Source organism: Sturnira hondurensis, unplaced genomic scaffold (genome assembly GCF_014824575.4).
Source record: "Sturnira hondurensis isolate 20B ecotype Veracruz unplaced genomic scaffold, ASM1482457v3 Scaffold0004338, whole genome shotgun sequence".
NCBI lineage: Eukaryota > Metazoa > Chordata > Mammalia > Chiroptera > Phyllostomidae > Sturnira > Sturnira hondurensis.
The window spans coordinates 3959605-3982287 of NW_028076969.1; the positions used below are offsets into that span (position 1 = coordinate 3959605).

General features: G+C 38.9%; 1 protein-coding gene across 1 annotated transcript in view; it reads right to left on the reverse strand.

Annotated features, from left to right (window-relative positions):
* Positions 1–21240, reverse strand: part of TMEM39A (transmembrane protein 39A) — a 30944-nt gene extending 9704 nt beyond the window's left edge. The window contains exons 1-5 of the mRNA XM_037045555.1: positions 20926–21240; positions 19545–19731; positions 12791–13013; positions 7350–7433; positions 3243–3397 (exon numbers count right to left, since the gene is read on the reverse strand). Coding sequence (XP_036901450.1) covers positions 3243–3397; positions 7350–7433; positions 12791–13013; positions 19545–19657 — 575 coding nt within the window. The 5' untranslated portion in view covers positions 19658–19731; positions 20926–21240. The remainder of the gene's footprint in view (positions 1–3242; positions 3398–7349; positions 7434–12790; positions 13014–19544; positions 19732–20925) is intronic.
* Positions 21241–22683: the final 1443 nt, after the last annotated feature.

Consider the following 22683-nt stretch of genomic DNA (forward strand, 5'->3'; position numbering starts at 1 on the left):
TTTTGAGGCTTTTCATAACTTCTTATAGTTACTCCAAACTTTGGTTCCTTAAAAACATTCTAAATACTTTCCCTAAGTCCTTAAACTAACTTCTACATTATAACTGAAGTAGTGTAAATAAAATGGTCATTTTACTGACAAAAATTCAGATGTGGAAAATAGCAAATGAAAAGACATTTAGTTATATATCTTATTTAAAAAATTAACAAATGTCACTTGTATATAGTTTTTTATAGAGGGAGAAAGGATGAGCTTAATTAGTAAGAGAAAGGTTAGCAGCAGCTCTGGGTCCACTGTGAATGTGCCCTGGGGCAGTAGGGTGGGAGCAGGTAAACACAGAAGCATCAGGCAGAAGAACTCACACCTATACAAAACCGCCAAGAGCAGAGAAGGCTCTAGGTTCAACACTGCTGAACTGCAGTGTAGAGGTAGGGGCGTAAGGCTGGGGAGGGGAGTAGATTGAAATGATGGTCCCATAAAATCTGATTATGCCTTGATTTTATACTATGTGACTACCCATATAAATGCACGCCTATACTTCAGACCCATAAATGATATGATTGTTAAACTTGAACAAGCAGCAGAATCCTCCAGAGGGCATGTTAAAAGACAAACTGCTCGGCTCTACTTCCCACGGTTCAGTTCAGTATATTTGGGGTGGATTCCGACAATATCTGTTTCTAACAAATTGTCAGGAGATGTGGATGCTGCTGTTCTGGAAACCACACTTCGAGAAGTACTCAATACGGAGTGTAAGTGGGACTCCAAACACACCCAGAATTGTCTTCTGAAGGGCAAAGAAACCTTGTACAGGTTTCCCCCACTAGGTGAGTGTTCTAGGAACCCATCTGGCGTTGTTGCAAGAGGCTGTGTTTGGCTTCAGTGAAATCTTTTTGAAGACTCTTTTAATGTGTTTGCACACTTCATGGTGGGTGATTTACAGGCGCACCTGCCCACACCGTGCCAAGTATTCAGCAGATTTTGACCCCAAACAGCATGACCCCTTACCCCCATGCTTCACCCTCCATATTTACCTGATCTTACCCCACATGAATTTATTTCTCCAGATGAAAAAAGTCCTCAAAGGGAAATGTTTTGCTGATGTGGAAGAGGTGGGGAAAAAAAAAGGCAGAAGCACTAAAAGGCATCAAAATCGATGAGTTCAAAAACCATTTTGAGCAGTGGAAAAAAACATCTCGATAGGTGTGTTGCATCAGATGGAGAGTACTTTGAAGGTAACTGAAGTTTAAACATGTAAGAATAAACACAAAGTTTTTTACAAGTAAATTCTGGGGCTTTTTTGGGTTCTCCCTTGTATGTAATGATTAACAAGGGCTCTGGAATCAAAAAGACCTGATACTTTCTCACTCACTGCCTGACCATGGAAAAGTTTTTAAATCTCTTAACCTGTCTTTACCTGTGGCAAAGACTGCTCATCGTCTGCCAGCAGCCACTGTTCTCCTGAGCTTCCACAGCACCAGACTCTTTAGCTGAGGTAAAGGTGCCCTACTATAGACTTAGACAGCAGGGTCCAGACACAAGGGCACTGCCGATACCCAAGATCATTTCCACACACTGTACAGTAAAAGGGATAAATCTCTAATCTTTTAAAATTACTAATATTCTGAATCTGTTAGAGCAGATTCAATATACTATCTCCTGGGTTATTGTGATGATTTCATGAGGTGATGTTTCTAAGCACCTAGCCCAGCACATAGCACATAAAGAGAGCTCAGTGAATGTTTGCTATCTACTAACATACAATGAAGAAAGTATTAGCCAAATGTATATAAGCTAAACCACGCAACGTAGTTAGTTTAATAAGCCAATATGCATCAGAAGATGCCATGATACACCCATTAGAAAGGTTAAATTTAGAAAACCAGAAAACATCAATGTTGACAAAAATGTGGAGAAACCAGAACTCTTACAGAATTGGTAGAAGGATAAAATGATACAACTTCTTTGGGAAAATGTCTGGTAGATTCTTACAGAACTCAACAGAAACCTAACTTATAGCTCAGCAATGCCACACCTAGATACTTCTCCCAAGAGAATGAAAACATATCTTTACAAAAAAGACATGTAATAATGTGCATAACAGTTTCATTTTTAATGAAAGTCCCCCAAAGTAGAAGCAACCCAGACATCCAAAATTAGGAAAATAAACTGTGGTATATTTACACAATGAAATACTACTGACACACCCTGGCTGATATGGCTCAGGGGACTGAGTGCCAGGCCTGCGAAACAAAGGGTCGCTGGTTCCGTTCCCAGGCAGGGCACATGCCTGGGTTGCGGGGCCAGGTCCCCAGTAGGGGGCGCACGAGAGGCAACACACATTGATGTTTCTCTCTCTCTTTCTCCCTCCCTTCCCCTCTAAAAATAAATAAAATAAAAATATTTTTTTTAAAAAGAAGTATTACTGATACATGCAACCACACAGACAAATCTGAAAAACAATATGCTGAGTAAAAGACGCCTTACACAAGAGTGTACATACTGCATAATATCTTTTATATGAAATTCGAGAACAGATAAACTAATCTATGGTAGAGAAAGAAATCAAAACAATGGTGGCCTTTGGGAGGCAAGAGGTGGGAAGTGATTGGAAGGGGGAATAAAGTAACCTTTGGAATAACGATGTTCTACATCGGGATAGTGGTTTGAGTCACACAGGTATCTATTACAGCTCATAAATGTACACAAAACTTGTGAACTTTATTGTATAGAATTCTGCTTCAAGAAAACTATAAATATCAAACTAATTACTGATATGCATATGCTGACATATTTTGTTTCATAATAAAATGTTGGTCAAAAAGTTCATCGGGTTTCATTATGGCATACTTCTGTTACATGAACCCAAAGTCCAAAGTAATTTGACCCAAACGGTAAAACTGACTGATCCAGTTCATTCAACTAACATCAGCCACCATTCTGTGCCAATACAGTCAGTACCAGGGGCCTTTATGTGGTGATCAGAGCAAATGAAAATGTATTCTCCAGTGGCAGGAGAGCTATCCTCTGCTTTCCTGGGACAGTCCTGGTTTACACGTCTCATTGTATCCCAATTTAGAAAATAAACTATAAGGTCACCCTACTTGCTGATTTTTCCAATTTTCTGAACTCTTGGTTTATATTTAAAGAATTTCATTTTCTTCTCTTTTATACTATTGACTGCACGACCCAAATAACTTCTTAAAAGACTTACTAATAAAATGGGAAAACTGGATACTCACGGGTAGCCAAGGAAAAGGAGATTGAGGACTGAATGGCTTCGGAAGAGATTGACGAGAGTCCAGCAAAGCACCCATCCACACAAAGTGAGCAGCACCAAGCGAGCTGATATCAGAACCATGTAGTGAATCATGGATGCTGCGCCCGCTTTAGTGGCCTACAAGTTTGGGAGCACCAAAAGGAACATTTTATAAATGACCTCATACAAAAACAATGTGCCCCAAGTAAAGACTTGGTAGATTTAGTGAAAGTTCAGCTGTGCTGAAAAAAAGGAAGAAAGAAAAAGAAAGGAAGGAAGGGAGGAAGGGAAGGATAAAGGAAAGGACAGAAGGAAGGCAGAAGAAAAGCCACCGCCCCGCCCCCCCCATATTCAGACATCTCCAGGCAGTTGGTTGTTTCCTCCTTGTATTCCCACAGTGCCTCATACAGACCTCCTTTAAGTTCTTTTGATATTATCTCATTTGTTTACACTGTGGTTTCTCAAAGTATGGTCCATGAACTACATTCATCAGAAACATCTGGGCTGCTAACAGAACACAAAAATTCCTGACTTCCCTCACCAGATACAGTGAAAAAAACTGCAAGTCACCTGTATTTTAACAACCCACCAAGTGATTTCTAAGTACATAAAGATATTAATTTATCTGACTCCAGACTAGACTATAATGGCTTCAATGGCAGCAAGTTTCTAATTTTTCTTTGAATCCTTCCCCCCCATTCTGTTTGCTGACTTAATGTTTAATAAATTACTAAAGCTGCAAAAAATAATCAGATGTTCTTCAACAAATCCCTATATAAATTAAGTTTCTTTTTTGACTTTTGCAAACATGGGAATAATGCATAATCATTTCCAGTTCTTTGTATCACAGCTGTTCAAATATTCTTCTTTAATCCCAAATCCTTAAAACTGGTTAAATATGATAAGAAAACATACTTGTCTAAACATGAAGATCTGCAATGCCATTTTCTTTCAGAGTGAGCTAGGAAGGAGAGAATGAGCAAAATACAGAAGAAAAATGGTAGATTCCTATAACTTCTCAAACAGCAGTATCAAAACCAAGAAAGGGGGGAAATTATCTGGCTAATGATCTTTTCAGGTCCCTCCAATATATCCTTTTTTTATTTTACACAACGCACTATATTGCATGTAATATATACATATGCAATATATACTATTTATATAGTTACTTACAAATGCAAAGAAACAGCTGAATTAATATCATAACGAACTGCTTACACCCCAAACTAAAAAACATTCAAGATGTTCTCATCCAGAGCAGGGTAAACAGTTGCACAGAACTGCCCTGATACACACCTCATGCCAAGGCAACTCATGTTTCAAAGCCTAGGGAAGGTAATTCATCCCTGGGAATTACTTCCTTGCCTCCATTCTCAAAAGTTTAGAGTTAGAAACAAAAGGCTGCCTCGGCCCAATGTCACCACAGCTGCAAAGCTTGGATACACTGATCATTTTTACCTTATTTCAGAGTCCAAGTTCTTAACTGGTGTGCTCTGTGCGACATATACTATACCAGGTCCTGGGGACACAGTGATAACCAAGACTTCTATCTATACAAAGCTGCCCAACCAAAAAGACACATATTGAATTTAGATTTACACAAGTAATTATTTTCATAGCTGTGACGAGTACTACAGGACAAGAGTAGGCTGCCATGGAGAACAATGAACAGGAGACCCTAACCTACGGAAGACTTCCTGAGGAAGTGATATTTCAGCTGAGATCTAAAGAACAAGAAAGATTTAGCCAGGTAAGAAATAGAAAAATATTCCTAACACCATGTTAACTTAGAAATATAGAATATAAAATTTTATACAAATGATGTCCCAAATATCCAGATAATACAGATAATACCCCCCAAATATACATATTCCCTATATGCATATAAAGATTAGAGAAAAATATACCAAAATGTGGTTCTCTTAATGGTATGGTAATATTTTTAAATGTTCTGCTTTATATTTTAGTGTTTTCCAAGTTTTCTTCAATAAAATGTACTACTTTTCTATTTAGAAAAACAATTTGAAGAAAAAAAAGAGCTGCCTCAGGTTGGTGAAGGAACAGTGCAGTAACTTCTGGTCTAGCGGGGCAGGCAGAGAAGAGCTGGCCTGGAGGTGAATAAACAGAGCCTGCCTAGTTGGAGAGGTACTCTGCCCAGAACAGTATTTAGCTTTCTTAATTAATTACCCCCAGCCCCTCCTTAAAAATGACTGGTCTTTCTCAGAGGAGGGATCCTCTCTGTGACATAAGCAAAACAAAAGGCAAACATATTTTAATAGAAGGAAGGAAAGATCATTTAAGATGGGTATTATCCATCAAATTCAAATATTTTAGAAAGAGAATCACTATATAGCTCTTATTGAAATTTCTGAATGATAACATGTTCTCATTGCTCAAAATATAAAACGTTTAACAGTGTTTGTAGTTAAGTTCCCTTCCTATTGGTCCTGCCTCCCAGCCACCAACGAGGCAGCCCATTATTAGTTTGTACTTTTAGTACTTTTAGAGGTAATTTAGTCATATATAAGCAAATACACTTTGTTCTGTGCTTTGCTTTTTTCACTTAATATATTAAAGGTCAGTAAGTGAAAACATTTTTATCTTTTAATGGCAGGCTGTGTGCAATTTATCCCATTATGTTGATATACCATAATTATTTAAACATTCCCTTTCTGATGGACACTAAGGTACTACAAGTTTAAGTCTCTGACTAGAAATCTGTTTAAAATCAGCTTACGTATTTTGTTCTCAGTAAGAATTACAGGTTTCTTTAGAAAACAGCTAATATACTCTCCAACTAAGCTTATGAAAAAGCTGTTAAACTACTGTGAAGCCATTAGAAAAAAGGCAAAACAGAGTATTTCAGAGTACTTTGAGTCATAGTCTTTGTAGCTCCAAGGCAGAAACCCAGTTATGAAGGTTCTGTTCTACACACTAACTGCACACACTAATCTGACACACAGTGTCACTTCTAAGGAAATGCAGAGATGAAACAAAATCATTCCCTGCTTGTTTTAATAGATACAAACCTAAAACTCCACTGAGCTCCTCTAAAGAAAGAACAAAGTTTCTCACTATATACCCAAAAGTAAGCATGTATTCTCAGGACCTAAAAAAAACCTGGAAGAAAAGGTTACAGACAGCCTCTCCCACTGTGCAAAACAGATGATCCTACTACTATTGTTTTCCAGTTAATGGTTTTTAGATTATAATTTAATATCTGCAATCATTCTATGTTTATAAGGCTTCTGAAAATTAGAGCTTACAGACACAAAGACTTCCCATGTTTTGGATGAAAAAAGTTGACCTGGTTATCAGTGATTATAACTATCTGTTTAAAATTTCACAATGAATTATAAACACCAAGATTAAAATTATTAGACACGTTAGCTAAGTTCATACTTTTTTTGTTTTTGTAATCATTTATAGTACACAAGATAACAAAATTTTAAGAAAACACATTTACCTGCCTCCCTCACTGGAGTATATAAATATATATAAAAATGATAACAGTGGCCAATTCTATTAACAGCTTTAATTTTTTTAAAAAACATATTAATAATGTCCCAATCTGTCCTCCGCTGACTACTAAACTTAGATAATGCTCTTCAAGATTAGTCTTATGCCAATTTGGATGTTGTCATTTTAAAATTCCAAGTTGTAATTAATTCAAACAAGTGTCTCTTGCTAGCAACTCCACAAATGGTATATAAATAATTTCAAGTAAATGTCACTTTAAACAATGTTTTAGCTGCAACTACTTACATAAAACCCTTCATATCGAGTTACCTAAATTCATCCTATTTTTACTGTAATTATTAAAATTAGAAAGACTGTACTGAAGAATTTGGAAGCTAGAAATGAGCTTCTACCAGACACATGAGATTTCTAACAGTACTTCTGAGTTATGTTGCACGTGAATTTTAAATATATTGTAGGAAAAACTTTTTAAAAGAACATAATTCACATGGGAATAAAGAATTTTATAATTCCATTCAAATAAGATTCAGACATTTCATATCTCCAACTTGAACCCATTCTAGTAACTAACTGTAACTGCAAGTGACGGAATGTATGAATAAGCTGTTACCTCTGAGATGAGGGCCCACACAAGCCTCCTTGCCAGCATCACTGTGATGAACGCTGCCAGATGGTAATCAATGAGATGAAAATTCTATAAAAGAAACAACTTCATCAGAAAGAAATATGCACATCTAGTTGGAACTATTACATGAAAAGCTTTGCATCCTCAAAAGATCTTCCTCACATCACCTTACAGACCACGGGGATTTCAGAGATCTTGAAGAGACCACCTATCTTTTCTACTTCTCCTTCCATAGCAAGTTGCTTTAACTTTTCAAACACTATTTTAAACTATCTGGAATGTACTCCTCTCCTTTTTTGAAAGTTTACTGTATTAAGCCCTGGATGGTGTAGCTCAGTGGATTGAGCGCGGGCCTGCGAACCAGACGATCGCGGTTTGATTCCCAGTCAGGGCACATGCTTGGGTTGCAGGCCAGTTTCCGGCAGGGGTCAGTTCCCTGCAGGGGATGCACCAGAAGCAACCATACATTGATGTTTCCTTCCTCTCTCCTTCCCTTCCCCTCTAAAGATAAATAAATAAAATATTTAAAAAAAAAAAAGAAAGTTTACTGTATTAAAAAGAAAAGATTACAGCTTTGGGTTAACAAGTGACAACTTGCAGAATTATCACAAGAATAATTGATCTAAAATGCTATATTTTGAGTGTCAAGTTTAATGAATCAGTTGGAATTCTCAGTCTTTTGAATATACTGTTGCTGGTCTCTTTGGATCTAACAGCTTATGTTACCTACTTGGGCATCTACTAGCCTAAACTCCCCATTTGCTGATACATCAATTACATTCAGTCTTTCTCCTTACTTTGATTTAGAAACACGTCTTACATTTGATTACTTCTTCCTATAAAATGATAGTATTACCTAGATTCTATACATGATTTCTTCTGGTTCTAAGTCTGCATATATAATGGTGATAAATAAAATGAAAAGTCATTAGCAACAAACAGAATTGGGATATATTTTCATTTTGATGGTCAAAGAGTCTGTAGGTTTCCACAATTCTCCTCCCAGAATGAAAAGTTCAATTTCATAATTAATACTTTTAATAAACATGTACTGGGCATCCGTTACGTACTGTGGTAAGTACTCTTCTTAAAACTGAAGATAGAGTGCTCAGAGATGCTAGGCAGGTCTCCTGCTCCCCTGCATCCTACTTATCCCTCCAATGTGACAGGGCGAGGGGATAGCAGAGATTACTGGCTGTGTCTTCTGCCATCACAGTAGAACTTAACTGGGCACTAACTCCTAGCTGACTAAAGGCTCATTTCCCAGCCTCCCCGGAAAAAACTACTTGTAGCTAAGGGATGTGAGGGAAAGTGATGTGTTCCACTTCTAAGCTGTGCTCTCAAAGGAAGAAGCTGCGCCTTTCCTCCTCCCTGCCCGCCAGATGTGATGACAGGAGATGGAGCAGACAGCTTGGATCACGGTTTGGAAGAAGTGTGATGGGGTGGCAGAACAACAGATACAAAAGTTGCCTCACTGGCCTCATATAACCTAATTTTTATTTAAGAGAATTAAGTTTCTTTTCTGTTTTGGCCACTCTATTACAGCACCTAAACCCATATTTTTAATAAATTTTTTTAGGGGAAAAGAGCAATGACAATAAACAAGCTAAGCAAAAGCATTTCTAATAGCTATAACTGCTGATACGAAATATAACAGTAAGAAACAATGACTGGTGGCGGGGGCTGGAGGAGTGGGAGAAAAAGGTGAAAAGATTAAGAAGTGCAGACTGGTAGTCACAAAACAGTCACGGGGGTGTAAAGTACAGCACAGGGACTACAGTCAACAACACTGTAATAATTAGGTGAGGTCCCAGGTGGGTGCCTGAAATATCATCTAACCACTACGTTGTAGACCTGAAACCAGTACAAAATAATATTAAATATAAACAGTAATTAAAAATTTAAAAAGTACCCTGGCTGGTGTAGCTCAGTGGATTTAGTACGGGCCTGCGAACCAGACGATTGCGGTTTGATTCCCAGCCAGGGCACATGCCTGGGTTGCAGGCTGGTTCCCTGCAGGCCAGCTCCCAGCAGGGGACACACGAAAGGCAACCATACATTGATGTTTCTCTCCCTCTCTCCTTCCCCTCTGAAGATAAAAAATAAAATCTTAAAAATTTAAAAAATAAAGTAAAATTTAAAAAATAATGACTGGGAAGGGAGGTACAGAGCCAATTTAAATTGGTGGTTAAGGAGGATATTTCTGAGAAGGTGGCATTTGGGCTGAGTGCTGAATGACAAAAGAGCACCAGCAATGACAAGATCTGGGGACAGAGAGCCCCAGGCAGAGGAAAAAGTACTAATCATAAAGGCCCTAAGGCAGGAAAATATATGCCGGGTGTTTGAAATCAGCAAGAAGGAGGAAATGAGCAATAAAAAAATTGAAAATATATTCCCTAATGGGAAGTAATAGAAGTATTTCAGGCAAAGGATGCCTTGATTTTATTTGTATTGAAAAATGCTTACAATGATTGCTGTATGGCAAATATATTACAATGGGGCAAGATCAATTAAGAAGCTATTGCTTTTGATGCAGGTGAGAAAGACTGTGACTTGAACGTGGTCAGTAGCAATGGAGATGGAGTGGAGAGATTTGGGACACAATTTAAAGGCAGAGCAGCTGGGATGTCAACAGAGCAGCTTACTGTGCCTTCCCCAGATCACGTCTTCTTCCCTCTCGCAGAATTGTAGACTCTAACAATACTTATTCCCTCTTAGTTTTCAGACTGCTCCTTGCTCACCCCACTGGTCCAAAATAATGTAAGCAAACTTACTAGACTCCTTAGTTAATGTCTGGGGGTCTTATTTATGCATTGCAAGTCCATTTAAGACTTTTTAATATAAAAAATTTAAGTGCCTAAGCACTTACATGTTAAGCAAACGTGTAGGCTGAAATATTATTTGCTTATGATTAACTCTCTATAAACCAGAATATTTGTTTAATCAGAGCCCCCCACTCCTGACAATTCTGAATAATTTACTATACTACTCATAGTTTTCTTAGGGTTAGAACTCATTTAGCTAATTTCTTGATAGCTAGAATGATCCTTCACATATTTAGGTGTCCATATTTTCTTTTGGATAATTATTAAGATCTTGAAATGGAAAAAGAAAAACCTAATACATAAATGTGACAAATTTTTCATTGTGGCATGGTGCCCCTTCTAGAAATCCCTGCCAGGCTGCCACCTGCCATGCTTGAACACCTTCAGCGACAGGAATTAACTAGGTCTCTGGCAGCCCTTTTATCTTTGAACAGCTCACTGACTCAGGCCCCTTTCAGATTCACGGGCTGAAATCTCTCTTACTATCCACATGTTACTCTTAGCTCCACAATTAAATTTTAAGCTTTGTGTGAGCAAGGATCATATGTGATGGGTAAGTAAGCCAGGCCACATAATAACCTCCTCGAGTGTGCCCGCATCTCTACTGCAAAGACTGGGAGGCTGAAAACTACATTCCAGACTTTCCTGCAACTGAAATTCTACATTTGATTTAGCTTCTGTCAAACAGGTATCACACAAAACCTGAATTCAGAGCTGAGTACAGTGGGGAGATGGGCAAGTGAAAGGTGCCCATTTTGGGTGGTTCGCATCGGAGCAAAGGAGGCAGAGTTCTAGGGTCGGGGCTGCGGCGGCAGCTTTGTGACTCACAGGGACACTGGCTCCCTGCTTCCAGGCAACAACTGTAGGAGACTTTTTAAAACTCATCAGAAATGACGACTGGGAGAAAAGCTCTTCAATTAGTTTGAAAATTCAACAAGTAATAAGTTTTCATAGGATATCAGTCAAAGTAGAACTTGTACAGTGTACTTAAGGAGTAAATACAGAATAAATACAGGAAGTCAAGCATAGCAGACGTGTTGAATTTGAGTGCTCACCATGTCACTATGTGAGTTTGAGCCAGTTTCATAATTTCTAGGTCTCATATAACTCATTTATAAAATGGGAGTCATACAGTAGTACCTACCTGTTTTCAAAAGAGTAAACGAGCTAATACTTGCAAAGAACACAGTAAGTGTCTGCTAACATCACTGTTAAGATAGTGAAGTATTTATAGAGCTACATAACTGGGAGAAGCCTAAAGATCATCCAATTCAAACTCTTCATTCCATAACTCTGTGGCCAAAAAAGGATGGATGAAGCACAGTTTCTACACTCAGTAAAGTCAAACTTCAGGTGGGAAAAAGACTATTAAAAATAAAGGATATAATTTGGCACTAAATCATTACAATTTTTAAATAAAGAAAATGAAATTCTCTTCACCTAATATTGATCAATACAGAAAGAAAATTCTTAATACTGAATTCAGAAACAACCAAGTGATACAAATATATATATATATATACACACACATACATACATATATATTTTTTTTTAATGTTTATTCCCTTCTCATACTATCGTAAAGATTTTGGTCTGCATTTCCTTTATACATTCACCAGGCCAGGGAGGTCTTCTGATCATTTACAAATCACAGATACATAAACTACCCAGGACAATAGCCTTCTGTCTTACAGAGCGTGTATTGCCACCACCCACCCAGATCTGCCAGCACCAACCACTTATACGTCAAGTCACCTGACTAGCCTTACCATTATTTTACAAGTCCTTCTATGGAGAACATTCCCTGCATCAAGATCATCACAGCCCCCCTAAATAACTGGAAAAAAAGCAGAAGAAACCTACAATATATTGTGATGTACTGTAGCAGAGACAGCTAGTTCTTGTCTCAACTTTACTTTTGTAACAGAACCCAATTTTATTCAGAGTAACGATGAACTCAGTAAAGGGACTGTTTTCCAGCCTCCCCTGCAGGACACATGCAAAAAATCTCTCCTTTATACTCCCGTTGCTATCTACCCTTTCTTGTTGACAGCGATGAACCACAGCCACCGTGAAGGCCCCACGCTGGACGACAGTCATCAGCATTAGTCTGGGCCCTACTGACCACACGGCATGTATGCTGCTCCTACCAACTAGGATGACTGCCTCAGAATGCTGTGTGTTTGAAGCATTATACAAATTTTGGATATATTTTTTATAGAAGCTTCCATTATTCTAGTACAGCCATTAAAAGAGCTCCTAGAATTTAATCATATTGTCACCTTCAATTTCCAACAAATATAAATAACGTGGTATAGAGAAAGTTAGTATCAAAATCTTCCCATGATATTATAATAAATTATTTAAGTGTTTTCTGCATTTTAATTTATGTTTTTACTTCCTTCAGTCATGTTCCAAAGCAGGATATTTTCTATTTTAACAATCTTACAACATTATAGTTCTGAAAGTAATCTGTGGTCTAAAAGAAAAACATTTTATTAGAAGAAAAATTATTAAGAAAAATAATTTCTATACACAGGTTTTTCCAACTAGTTTCTTGGCTGAGTAACATGAAGAACTTAAAGGCCAATTAAGACTTACCAATGAAGTACAAGACGCAGGATGATTATAAGGGTACCACCACACTGTTTTATAGATGTTGATGTACTGAATGAACAGTGCAACCAGCAGGTAAATGAAAAAGAGAAATTCAAAAAGCAGACTCCCATCCACAGGCAAATCAGGAATTTGGCAATGACGGACAGGACCTGGGGTGATTAAGGCTGTGATAGGTGGGACCGGAAGGCCAATAGCACTACCATTCCTGAAAGAGAAAACTTGGGTTAGCTCAAATAGTGACTACTCCTCAGGGTCACACAGCATAAAGAGCCCCTGCCTTCCTCTCCACCTACGCTTTAACTGTTTGCTTTCCCGAAAACTCTACCCTAGAATCTTGGGCCCTTGTCTTCTCCCTCCACACACACAGTCTCGGTGTCCTATAACATTATGTGGCCATGGCTTCCATTATCCCCTATATGCTGAAAACAAAAATTTTTCTCCACAGAGCTCACTGCTGAATTTTAGACTCATGTTATGAATCTGTCTACTGAACATCTCTGTGTTCCTCCTCCTGTAGTCCTGACCCTAGTTCATGGCTTACCCAGTTAGTTGCCCAAATCAGAAATCTGAGAGTCACACTTTCCTTCTGCCTCTCACACCCAATCACTCCTAAATCTTATGTATTCCACTTTATAAAACTTTTCCCAAACTGTTCCTTCTCTTTAAATCCTACTGCTTTAGTTCAAGCAATTACTATTTTTCATCTAAACTACTTCACTTTCATCAACTCCCCCAACCTTCCTGCAGAGAGCTTTCTAAAGTGTTACTCTCTTAAGTAGCCCCTTTAATGCCTCTGGACTGCCAACAGGATACTATAAAAAGTTTTAGTACATCCTATGAAGCTTATCAGTCTAGCCTCATCTCCAAAAACACCCTCTTTAACCCCTCACATACACATTTACTGACACAATCCTTCAAGACTTTTAAAATGATCAAGCATGTCTTCTATAAAGCTCACTCTATGATTTACTCAATCAGAACTGATTCACTCAATCAATCAAAACTGATTCAGCTCTCCTCTGCATCACCATTATATCTCAACTATGCCTTTATGCTGGGAAAATAGAAGGCAGCAAGAAAAAGGCAAAGACCACGGGTAAGATGGACTGACCCCATACAAGAAGCCAAAGGCACCGGTCTACAATGCATTGTTGAGTACAGGGCATTGTGAACATCGCTAATTCATAGGCTCACCAGGAGTTGGAGCTGACTCAGTGGCACACAACACATGCCTTTAACATTGCACTTTTCATACTACTATATAATTGTTTGTATATATCTATGTCTTGTATATCAGACCATGGAGATACTTTTCCTAGATCACTGTAAATATATACCTTCAGGTTGAGAAGAAAGAAGACAAATACAGTCATGAAAAAGAGGGTGATCTCTTAAAAACATGAATTAAAATAAGCAGGTTTTAATCCCTATCTCCTGGTTATTATTTTTCCAAGCTGTTCTTCAGGCCAGAAATAGCTGGCCACCTAAAATGATAAAATTTCCCATTATATATACACCTGGGAACAGTTACAGAGCTCTAAGAGTCTACTATTGCTTACAGAACACAGAAAAGAGGGGTCATTTGGGTATTTTCAAAGAAGACTCTAGGGAAGGTACAATATTAGCATTACCATTCAGCTCTAAGAGTTCCAAATACAGAATTCTAGCATTAGTGTGTGAAATTCACAGAACTTTATGTGACTCACGGGGACATGAACTCTGCTCATTCTGAACAGTTAAGAGCACCACGGCAGAAAAGCAGAGGAGCAAGATGATGAGAACATGGATTGGGGAGTGAGAGGGTCAGAAATAATTATAAAAATTCCTTCCACTCATCCCCAGAGTGTACTCTAATGAAACAAGCTTATCAAGGAGCAGGTGATGATATACCAGTAAAGTTTTACCACCTCACCTGCACAATCATAAACCAATCACGAACACACGGCCATCTGATCTGTTCTGGGAGCTGGGCCCCAGCACCGCACCATTCCTAGAGACCTCATTCACACAAAACACAACACGAAGGTGCCCTCTGGAGTCGCACAAGTCGGTGGACTTGAATGAAGGTGATTAACACCAGCAGCCAATCTATTCCTTCACTCCAGTTAATCACAAGAGATGGAAATAAAGAATTCTGAGGAGAAGTTACACGATTAGGAGTCTCTACTGTAAATCAAATAGAAATCTGAATTCCTCTTCAGTCAAAACTATATCAAAGGGGGAAAGCATGCTAAATTATTTATAATTTAAAGGTTAAAAAGGTTCTTACAGAATTTTTTTCCAAGAGAAGACTAATGTGCTTTTGCTGTTAACCAAGTCAGTAAAATGCTGGGGCTCAAGATATTCAAAACAAAGTACAAAAGATCTACACTTGTGATATTCTATACACCTTGGCTGTTACACTTCAAGCCAGAAGACAAAGAGACAAAGGTCAAATAAAGTGATCGACAGTATCAGCAGGAAAAAGAAAATAAGGAAAAAATTGAAAACTTGAGAGGGGATATGACCAAAGTTCTTCACCCCTCCTCCCCGAAAAAGCCAAGAGCTAACCTAAACAGACTCGGTCAATAAAATTACAGGGGTATTATTTAGAAAAAATAAAAGCATTATTCCCCTAAAAGAATATAAAAATAGATTCAAGAAAAGCAAAATGACACAAATATTTGAGATACAATGTGGGACAGTTACCCCAGATTTTCCACTACCAGCTGTGGTCTTTGAGAAAGTAACTATATCTCTGAGCCTCAGTTTCTTCGTCTATAACACAAGGGTTGGTACGGATTCTCTTTGAAGAACTCTTCTCAATGTTAACACTGAGTATTATCTTTTCAACTGTGTTGCAGTTCCCAAGACCAAGCCCAGGCTTGATGATTTGCTAGGAGGGTTCATAGGACTCTGTATATAGTTGCATTTACAGCTAAGATTACATCAAAAGGATACAAATGCAAATCAGCAGAAAGAAAAGGTACATGGGGCAAAGTCTGGGGAAAAACAGGTACAAACTTCCAAGAGTCCTTTCTCAATGGAATCATACGGGATGCACTTAACACTCAGCAACTACTTGTGACAATATGCATTCAGTGCTGTCTACCAGGAGGTAGACACTCAAGAGTGTCTCAAGAGTTAAAACTCAGCACTCAAGAGTTTTTATTGGGGGCTGGCCATGGAGGGACTCTCTGCCTATGAGTACAAATATTTCCAGACTCCCCAAAAGGACAGCACAGCCATCCTTAGAACCACCTGCTTTTAAAGCTGGCATCTGGGAACTTGACTGGTAAAAGGTCCCCTTACTGATATAAAAGTTTCACTAAAATATTGAGTGGTTCACTAGGCCTATAGCATTTGTGCAAACAATGTGGTTTATGCTGAACATCTGCTTTGTCCTTGCATATAAAGTTTGTGTGCAGAAAAGAATTAACCTAATAGGTCCGAGACTGGCTTTTATGGAGACAGCAATCAACAGAATTTAGCTACGTAAATGGATAAAGCAAGGAGACTTCAAAGGAATAAGAAGGGATAAAGCAGCAATCATTTGGACATGCGCAGGCAATATTATTAACAAAGCACCTGCAAGGGGCAAAGCAACGAAACACCACTCTTACTCAAGTAAGATTCTCCCTCAACTAAAAGCTCTCTAGGAAATTCAGAAACTCACAGTATATCCTCTTCCTTTAGAAGGCAATCACCTGAGCACACTGTCCCAAGAACAAATCCCCGTTCCCCATAGGTTACAGGTGGCAAACACAAGGCCCGAGGGCCCAACCCAGCCCTCCACCTTGTTTAATCTGACCCAGCACCCTGTTTCCACCCATCAGCAGCACCGAGCTCTCACTTAACTGTTAAGGACCAGTTACATTTATACAGTCCTTTGAAAGCAACCTCGAGGCTGATGTGGCCCCGGTGAAAATGAGTTTGACATCCTGCCATAGGTAGAAAACAGGACAGGGAACTATAGATTTCATTCTTGACTCTATCACCAGACAGACTAGCTCTTTGACATTCTCAAGTTTAACTTCCTCAATCATGCCATAAATACCTACCAAAGGCAAATGCTCTCTTCCCCAGCTGACCTGTCTTGCAGAATCAAAGATATCCAACATTATAGCACACTTACACAATTATCTGTTCTTCTCTTCAGTACTCTAGACAATCCAGATGAGCATTCTTCCCATCTGGACCCTGTCTTTCTTTGTATACATCCTTCCTGACTACATTCTAGGCCATCTACCACAGGCTTTTATCCCTGTTTTTCACATGCCTTCTTTCCCATCAAAATATGGTATCATCTTCTCCTAAAATAAGCTCTCTAGATAAAACTGTCACAAAATAATCACTCAATAAGTGACTTTTCAAACCATGAACAATTATGATCTTTCACTTTATTTTAATCTATCGAAAAATGCTTTTCTCTCTGCTGTACCAGATAAAGAAACATAAGTTAAAGGAGAACCGTGGGTGGAGAATGGTAAATCAAGGCAACCATGGCTGGAACCTTGAAAGCCAGGAAAAAGGAGCTATGAAAAAGGCAGAGAAAAGAATACATGATCATAGCTAAACCCACCCAAGAGCAGACGCGATTTCCAAATGTTCCTAGTTTTTCCCAGTATTCTACTTGCAGACTAAGTACAAGCATAATCATCTAGGAATGTGATTTTCAGCTCTTTTTAAATAGCAGAACACTCCATTTTACCTCTCCAAAATACATGGTACTTGGTATCCCAATATTTAAAACACATAGGAGAACTAGGAAACCTGATGCCTAGACTGCTAGGACTGTCACTTTCTTCCTTTTAAGCACTCCTACAGCAGCCCCTGACACGCTGAAGGAGGGAGTGGGACAATTTGAGAACATAATTATCTAGGGAATCATCAAAGCCCAATTAGAAGAAAATAAACAAAGAACAGCTGGAGTTTACACAGAAACAAAGCTAGACTTTTTTAGCTATCTAAAAATCCCAGCTACATACAGCTACTATTTTTTACTGTAATTTGAAAGTATTGAATCACTAAGTTGACGGTCAGTATGTATTAGTAAAATTAAGGCATGTATTACCAATAGGAAACATCCTTTAGCTCTATATTCATGATAGATACTAGGTTCCTTCAAAAGCATTTTCACATGTTCTCATTCTTTTTATTTTTCTTTATTTTTAAAAATATAATACATGTTATTTGTAGAAATTTTTGAAAATTAGAGTAAAGTTTTAAAAAGTTACTGCAAGTTACCATTTCATTTATTTTCAACATTATTCTATGATACAGAGAGTATCACTGTTTTTAAAGTATGAAAATCCAGCCCTGGCTGGTGTGGCTCAGTAGACTGAGCACCAGCCTGTGAACCAAAAGGTCACCAGTTCAATCCCTGTTCCATCCCCAGTCAGGGCATGTGCCTGGGCTGTGGGCCAGGTTACCAGCTGGGGGCCTGCAAGAGGCAACTGATTGATGTTTCTCTCCCTTTCTCTCTTCTCTTCCCCTCTCTCTAAAAATAAAATCTTTAAAAAAGTAAAATTTAAAGTATGAAAATCCAAAGAACAGAGTAAAAAATAATACTCTAGAATGAATTATAAGCAATCTGTATACATAAACAAAATTTCAATTTAAAATCAGTATGAGAATTGGACTAGAAAAATCCTTCCAAACTGGAATTTCAGGGAGACCCCCAGTGAAATGACAAAATCAGAAGTGATTTGGAAGACTAAGTACAACTTATGTTAGAAAGTCAGAAAGAAAGAGGGAGAACAGGCCAGGAAGAAAGAAGTGCATAAATAACATCAGGAGGGCCTGAAAAGACAGCAGTAATACTGATTACCAGATTTGAAAATTAGAATAAAAGTAAGAGAAAACTCTATGCAGGGAAGAAGCAGAAATTATCTGGCAAATATTATTTTGACCAAGTAAAAGTCATCTCTTTCCAATGTTACATGATTAAAACTCATGAAGCGAGTTATCCTAAATAAGAAGTAATTCTGCCCTGGCTGGTGTAGCTCAGTGGATTGAGCACAAGCCTGTGAACCAGACAATCGCCTTCGATTCCCAGTCAGGGCACATGCTTGGGTTGCAGGCCAGTTTCCGGCAGGGGTCAGTTCCCTGCAGGGGATGCAACAGAAGCAACCATACATTGATGTTTCCTTCCTCTCTCCTTCCCTTCCCCTCTAAAGATAAATAAAATATTTTTTTTAAAAAAAGAAGTAATTCTTCCTAAATTTTGAAATTAGAAAACAGATAAATTTCTATTAACAAAATCAATTTAATTCTCATACAACATGACACGATTCTTAACACGTTTAGGTTACGGATGACAGTTTAAAAATTATTTTCTTCAAAAAACTGAAAATTACAAGACCCTTGATAGCTGACTTATAATTTTAGAATCTCATGTAAACTGTCCATTTTAATTTGCCCTTCAAAAAAATGCTAGTAAGTCGTTACACTATCACATTTGCCTTGTACTTTGATTCACTCCTCTTTCCTTTTAATAGCTAAAAAGATGATGACTAGAAACTGGATTATCAACCACGAGTAAGGACTGGGCTACTTTGACTCTGTGGGCCCCATATCACAACTACCTACCTCCCAAGTATTCTGAAATACTGAGATTTCGGTTTTCAAAGCAGGATTTCTACTTCAGTGTCAAGAAATAATCTTCACAAACAAATACCTGAGTAGCATGACTTTCATGTTACATTTACTGATCATAGGATATTATAAATTATACATAATCTTATTTCTTCTTTACCTGTTTCTCAGGCCTGTTCCATTGCCACAGCCCCCACCAACCAAAGTCTGTAAAGAAGGTAAAGCTGAACGGCTTAGCTGCTGCCGACTAGGGCCCCTCCTTCCACCGGGCATGTCCAGGAACCAGTCTGCTTCCAGTGCCACCTATAGTTGCAACCCAGGTTAATGGCTGTCAACCTGTTTCAACTCTGAACAATAACAAAAAAAATGTTATCAGTTTACTATTTTTCAACTAGGAAATGTGACAAAACAACCAGAAAAACTGAGTGACCAGGACTTGTAAAATCAGATTTTCAAACATGCTCTCAGTGTCTATTACCTACTTTATTCTATGGAAATGACTACTCAAATTCTAATGGGTCAGGTCAGAAGCTTAAGTTCTTCTGATCTAAAGTCTGTTCAGCATTAGGGAAGTCACAATTTGCATCTTTTGTCAGTTGAGTCATAGCACATGAAACATTATAATCAGGTAGAAGTTCACAAGAAACACCTAATATAAACACTTCCAATTCAAATGTAACATGTCACAGTAAGCCGCTTGAAATACAGGAGAATCAGCGCTGCCCAAAACATTAGGTCTTGTTATCAAGGGATCTGGTTCTGAGATGAGATGTGTCACATGTTATCCGACTTTAACTAGGCCTTTAACCTCTCAGTTTCTTTATCAGTAAAACAACAACATCAACGTGTTCCCCCTCCTACAGGGGTTGTTGCCAGGACTGACAGTGATGAATGGAAGTATACTAGTAGACTCTTTTAACTCTGTAAAACGGTTCAAGTGGTATCTCCATATGTTTGAGTGAAAACAGTGGAAGGAACTTCAGTGGATGCCCACTTCAGAAAAACTTATGTAAAATCATTTACAAATTGCTGAAACAGAAGGATTCAAATGTAAGTCACAGTTGAAGACTCTCGCTGAAAAGAAAATGCCTGCAACAATCTGGCAAAACCATGGCTCCTCCCGTATGGATAACAAAATCTGTTTCCTAATACAACTTAAAAACTGAAGAATGACACCCTGTAAAAATGAACAAACAAAAAACCGTGGCTTTCGAAATGGTACTGCAAACTGATCGATGTTCCCCATTCTTACAGCTTTCGACAGTAAACTAACAAATGTCAGGTGAGACAAAACATTCAAACCGCGGGATGTAGGTAGGGCTTGCTGGTCCTTGCTCGAACGGAAAGAAGAGTGTGAGGCAAAAAACACTGGGATGGAAGAGGCAAAATTATGGGGTAGGGGTAGGTGGGTGGTGGGAGACTACAAGCTTTAACAGACTAGCCCCTAAAGACGACAAGCCGTCCCCACCACGCCACCGCGAGAATCGAAACAGAGCCTGGACAGACGGACAGGGACAGCCCCGCAGCTCAATAAAACTCACGCATGAAAGAAGCCCGGCCGGTGGGGCAGGATCCCTAGGAGGCGGCGGCAGCTTTACAGACCGGACCACAAGCAAGAGAATTCCAACCCCGTGTTGGGCCAGCTGCTTGTCCGTAGGCCTCCCAGCCCAGAGAGACGAAAAAAGATGATCAAGCTTCAAGTTGCCAGACCCTCAGACTGTGAGTCAGTGCCAGACACAAGGGTAGACCCAAAGCAAGATGCAGACCCCAGAGCCGTCAGCATTCAACCTCAGCCTCCATTACCGCGGAGCTGAGCAGACGTGGCAGCGCACTGTGATGACGTTAACTCTGCGACGACCGGCGTCCCCAGCCAGAGCTGGTTCCCGGAAGTACACAAACGGCTTGGGAAGCAAGTGCCCCACCCCCTCCTGCGTGCATTTGCGCAGTGGGACGCGCCTGCTCCGTTGGACTGGTGGTCTCACCTTCCTGGGCATCGCCGATTAACGTATTTTCTCCTCCTTCCTCAGCTAGGCAGCCCGGTAGAGTCTTTGTTGTAATCTTAGGGGCTACAAGACAACAATTGTATGCAAGTTATCACTCCCATTTTACAGATTGGGGTGGGGTGGGGGGGTGGGGGGACGTCACGTAAAGCCACGTCACTGTTAGGGAAAGGAGCCCAGTTCCCGCAGTCTTGCTTCAGCAACCAGTCGTACTCTTTCCTATTGTGGGAGAGTAGAGCTCGATGTCTAGTGGAAGAGGCAAATTGTGAGGAAGTACATTTTGTTACAATAACAAACAATTTACATTTTGTTACAATAAATGGAAGATTAAAAGTATGCCCAAATTCTGGAGGTAGCACCCAAGATAGCGTAATAAATTTTGTGAGATGGTGGTGGTGTCGATACCAAGGAAAGCTTCATAGAGAGCGTGGGGTTTAAAGGCAAGACTATAGGAAGGAGCACGCAGTTGATAGAATGGCTTTCTAGGAAGGGAATTGGCAGATAATATGGTAAGGAAATGCACATCTTGATGAAAACAGAAACTGTGAACAGTTTGGTATTAGAAGAGTGAAAGTATCAAAAAGGAGCACTTGAGTGAGATCTCTCACTCTATAGATTTTAAGAGCCTTCAATGAAAGCTTTGTATTGGGTAAATGATTAGTTAACCATATTGAGAGTCCTTTTTGGCACCAGACACTAGACTAGTAGCTTTATATATTTCATTTAAACCCCATAATGCTTGATACTACCACTGTTACTATTTTACAAAAAAAAAATTGAAGTTAGGAGACGTAAATATGTAAAATCCATCTCATCATTAAATATTTTCATTGTATTCACCTGTAGGTGTAAGGAGTTTTGCACATTTATTTTCTTAATTATTTTGTTAACTGTTTCCTAGCTTGGTATATTGAAATTCCTTTGCCAGTTTTCTGTTGGCTTCCTAGCATCCGTCCTGCATTCAAGCAGTTATTTAGTGACTACTATGCACCAGGCAGTGTTGGTGAACAAGCGAGGCATTTCTTTGCCCTCCTGGAGTTTAAATTCTAATGAGGGAAATGTTTATTTAATAAACCGAATAATTAGAGATTGCAAGTGTTGTGACAGCGACAAATAAGGGGGTGAAGGACATAGTAAGGAGAGTGCTATTTTGAGGTGGTATCTGTCTGAGGAAATGACATGTCAGCGGAAACTGGATGTTGGAAAGGAACCAGACATGCAAAGATGGGAGAGAAAAGTGACCCATATAGAAAACAAAACTTATGCAGAGATTCTAAGGTGAGTTAGAGTTTGGTGTGT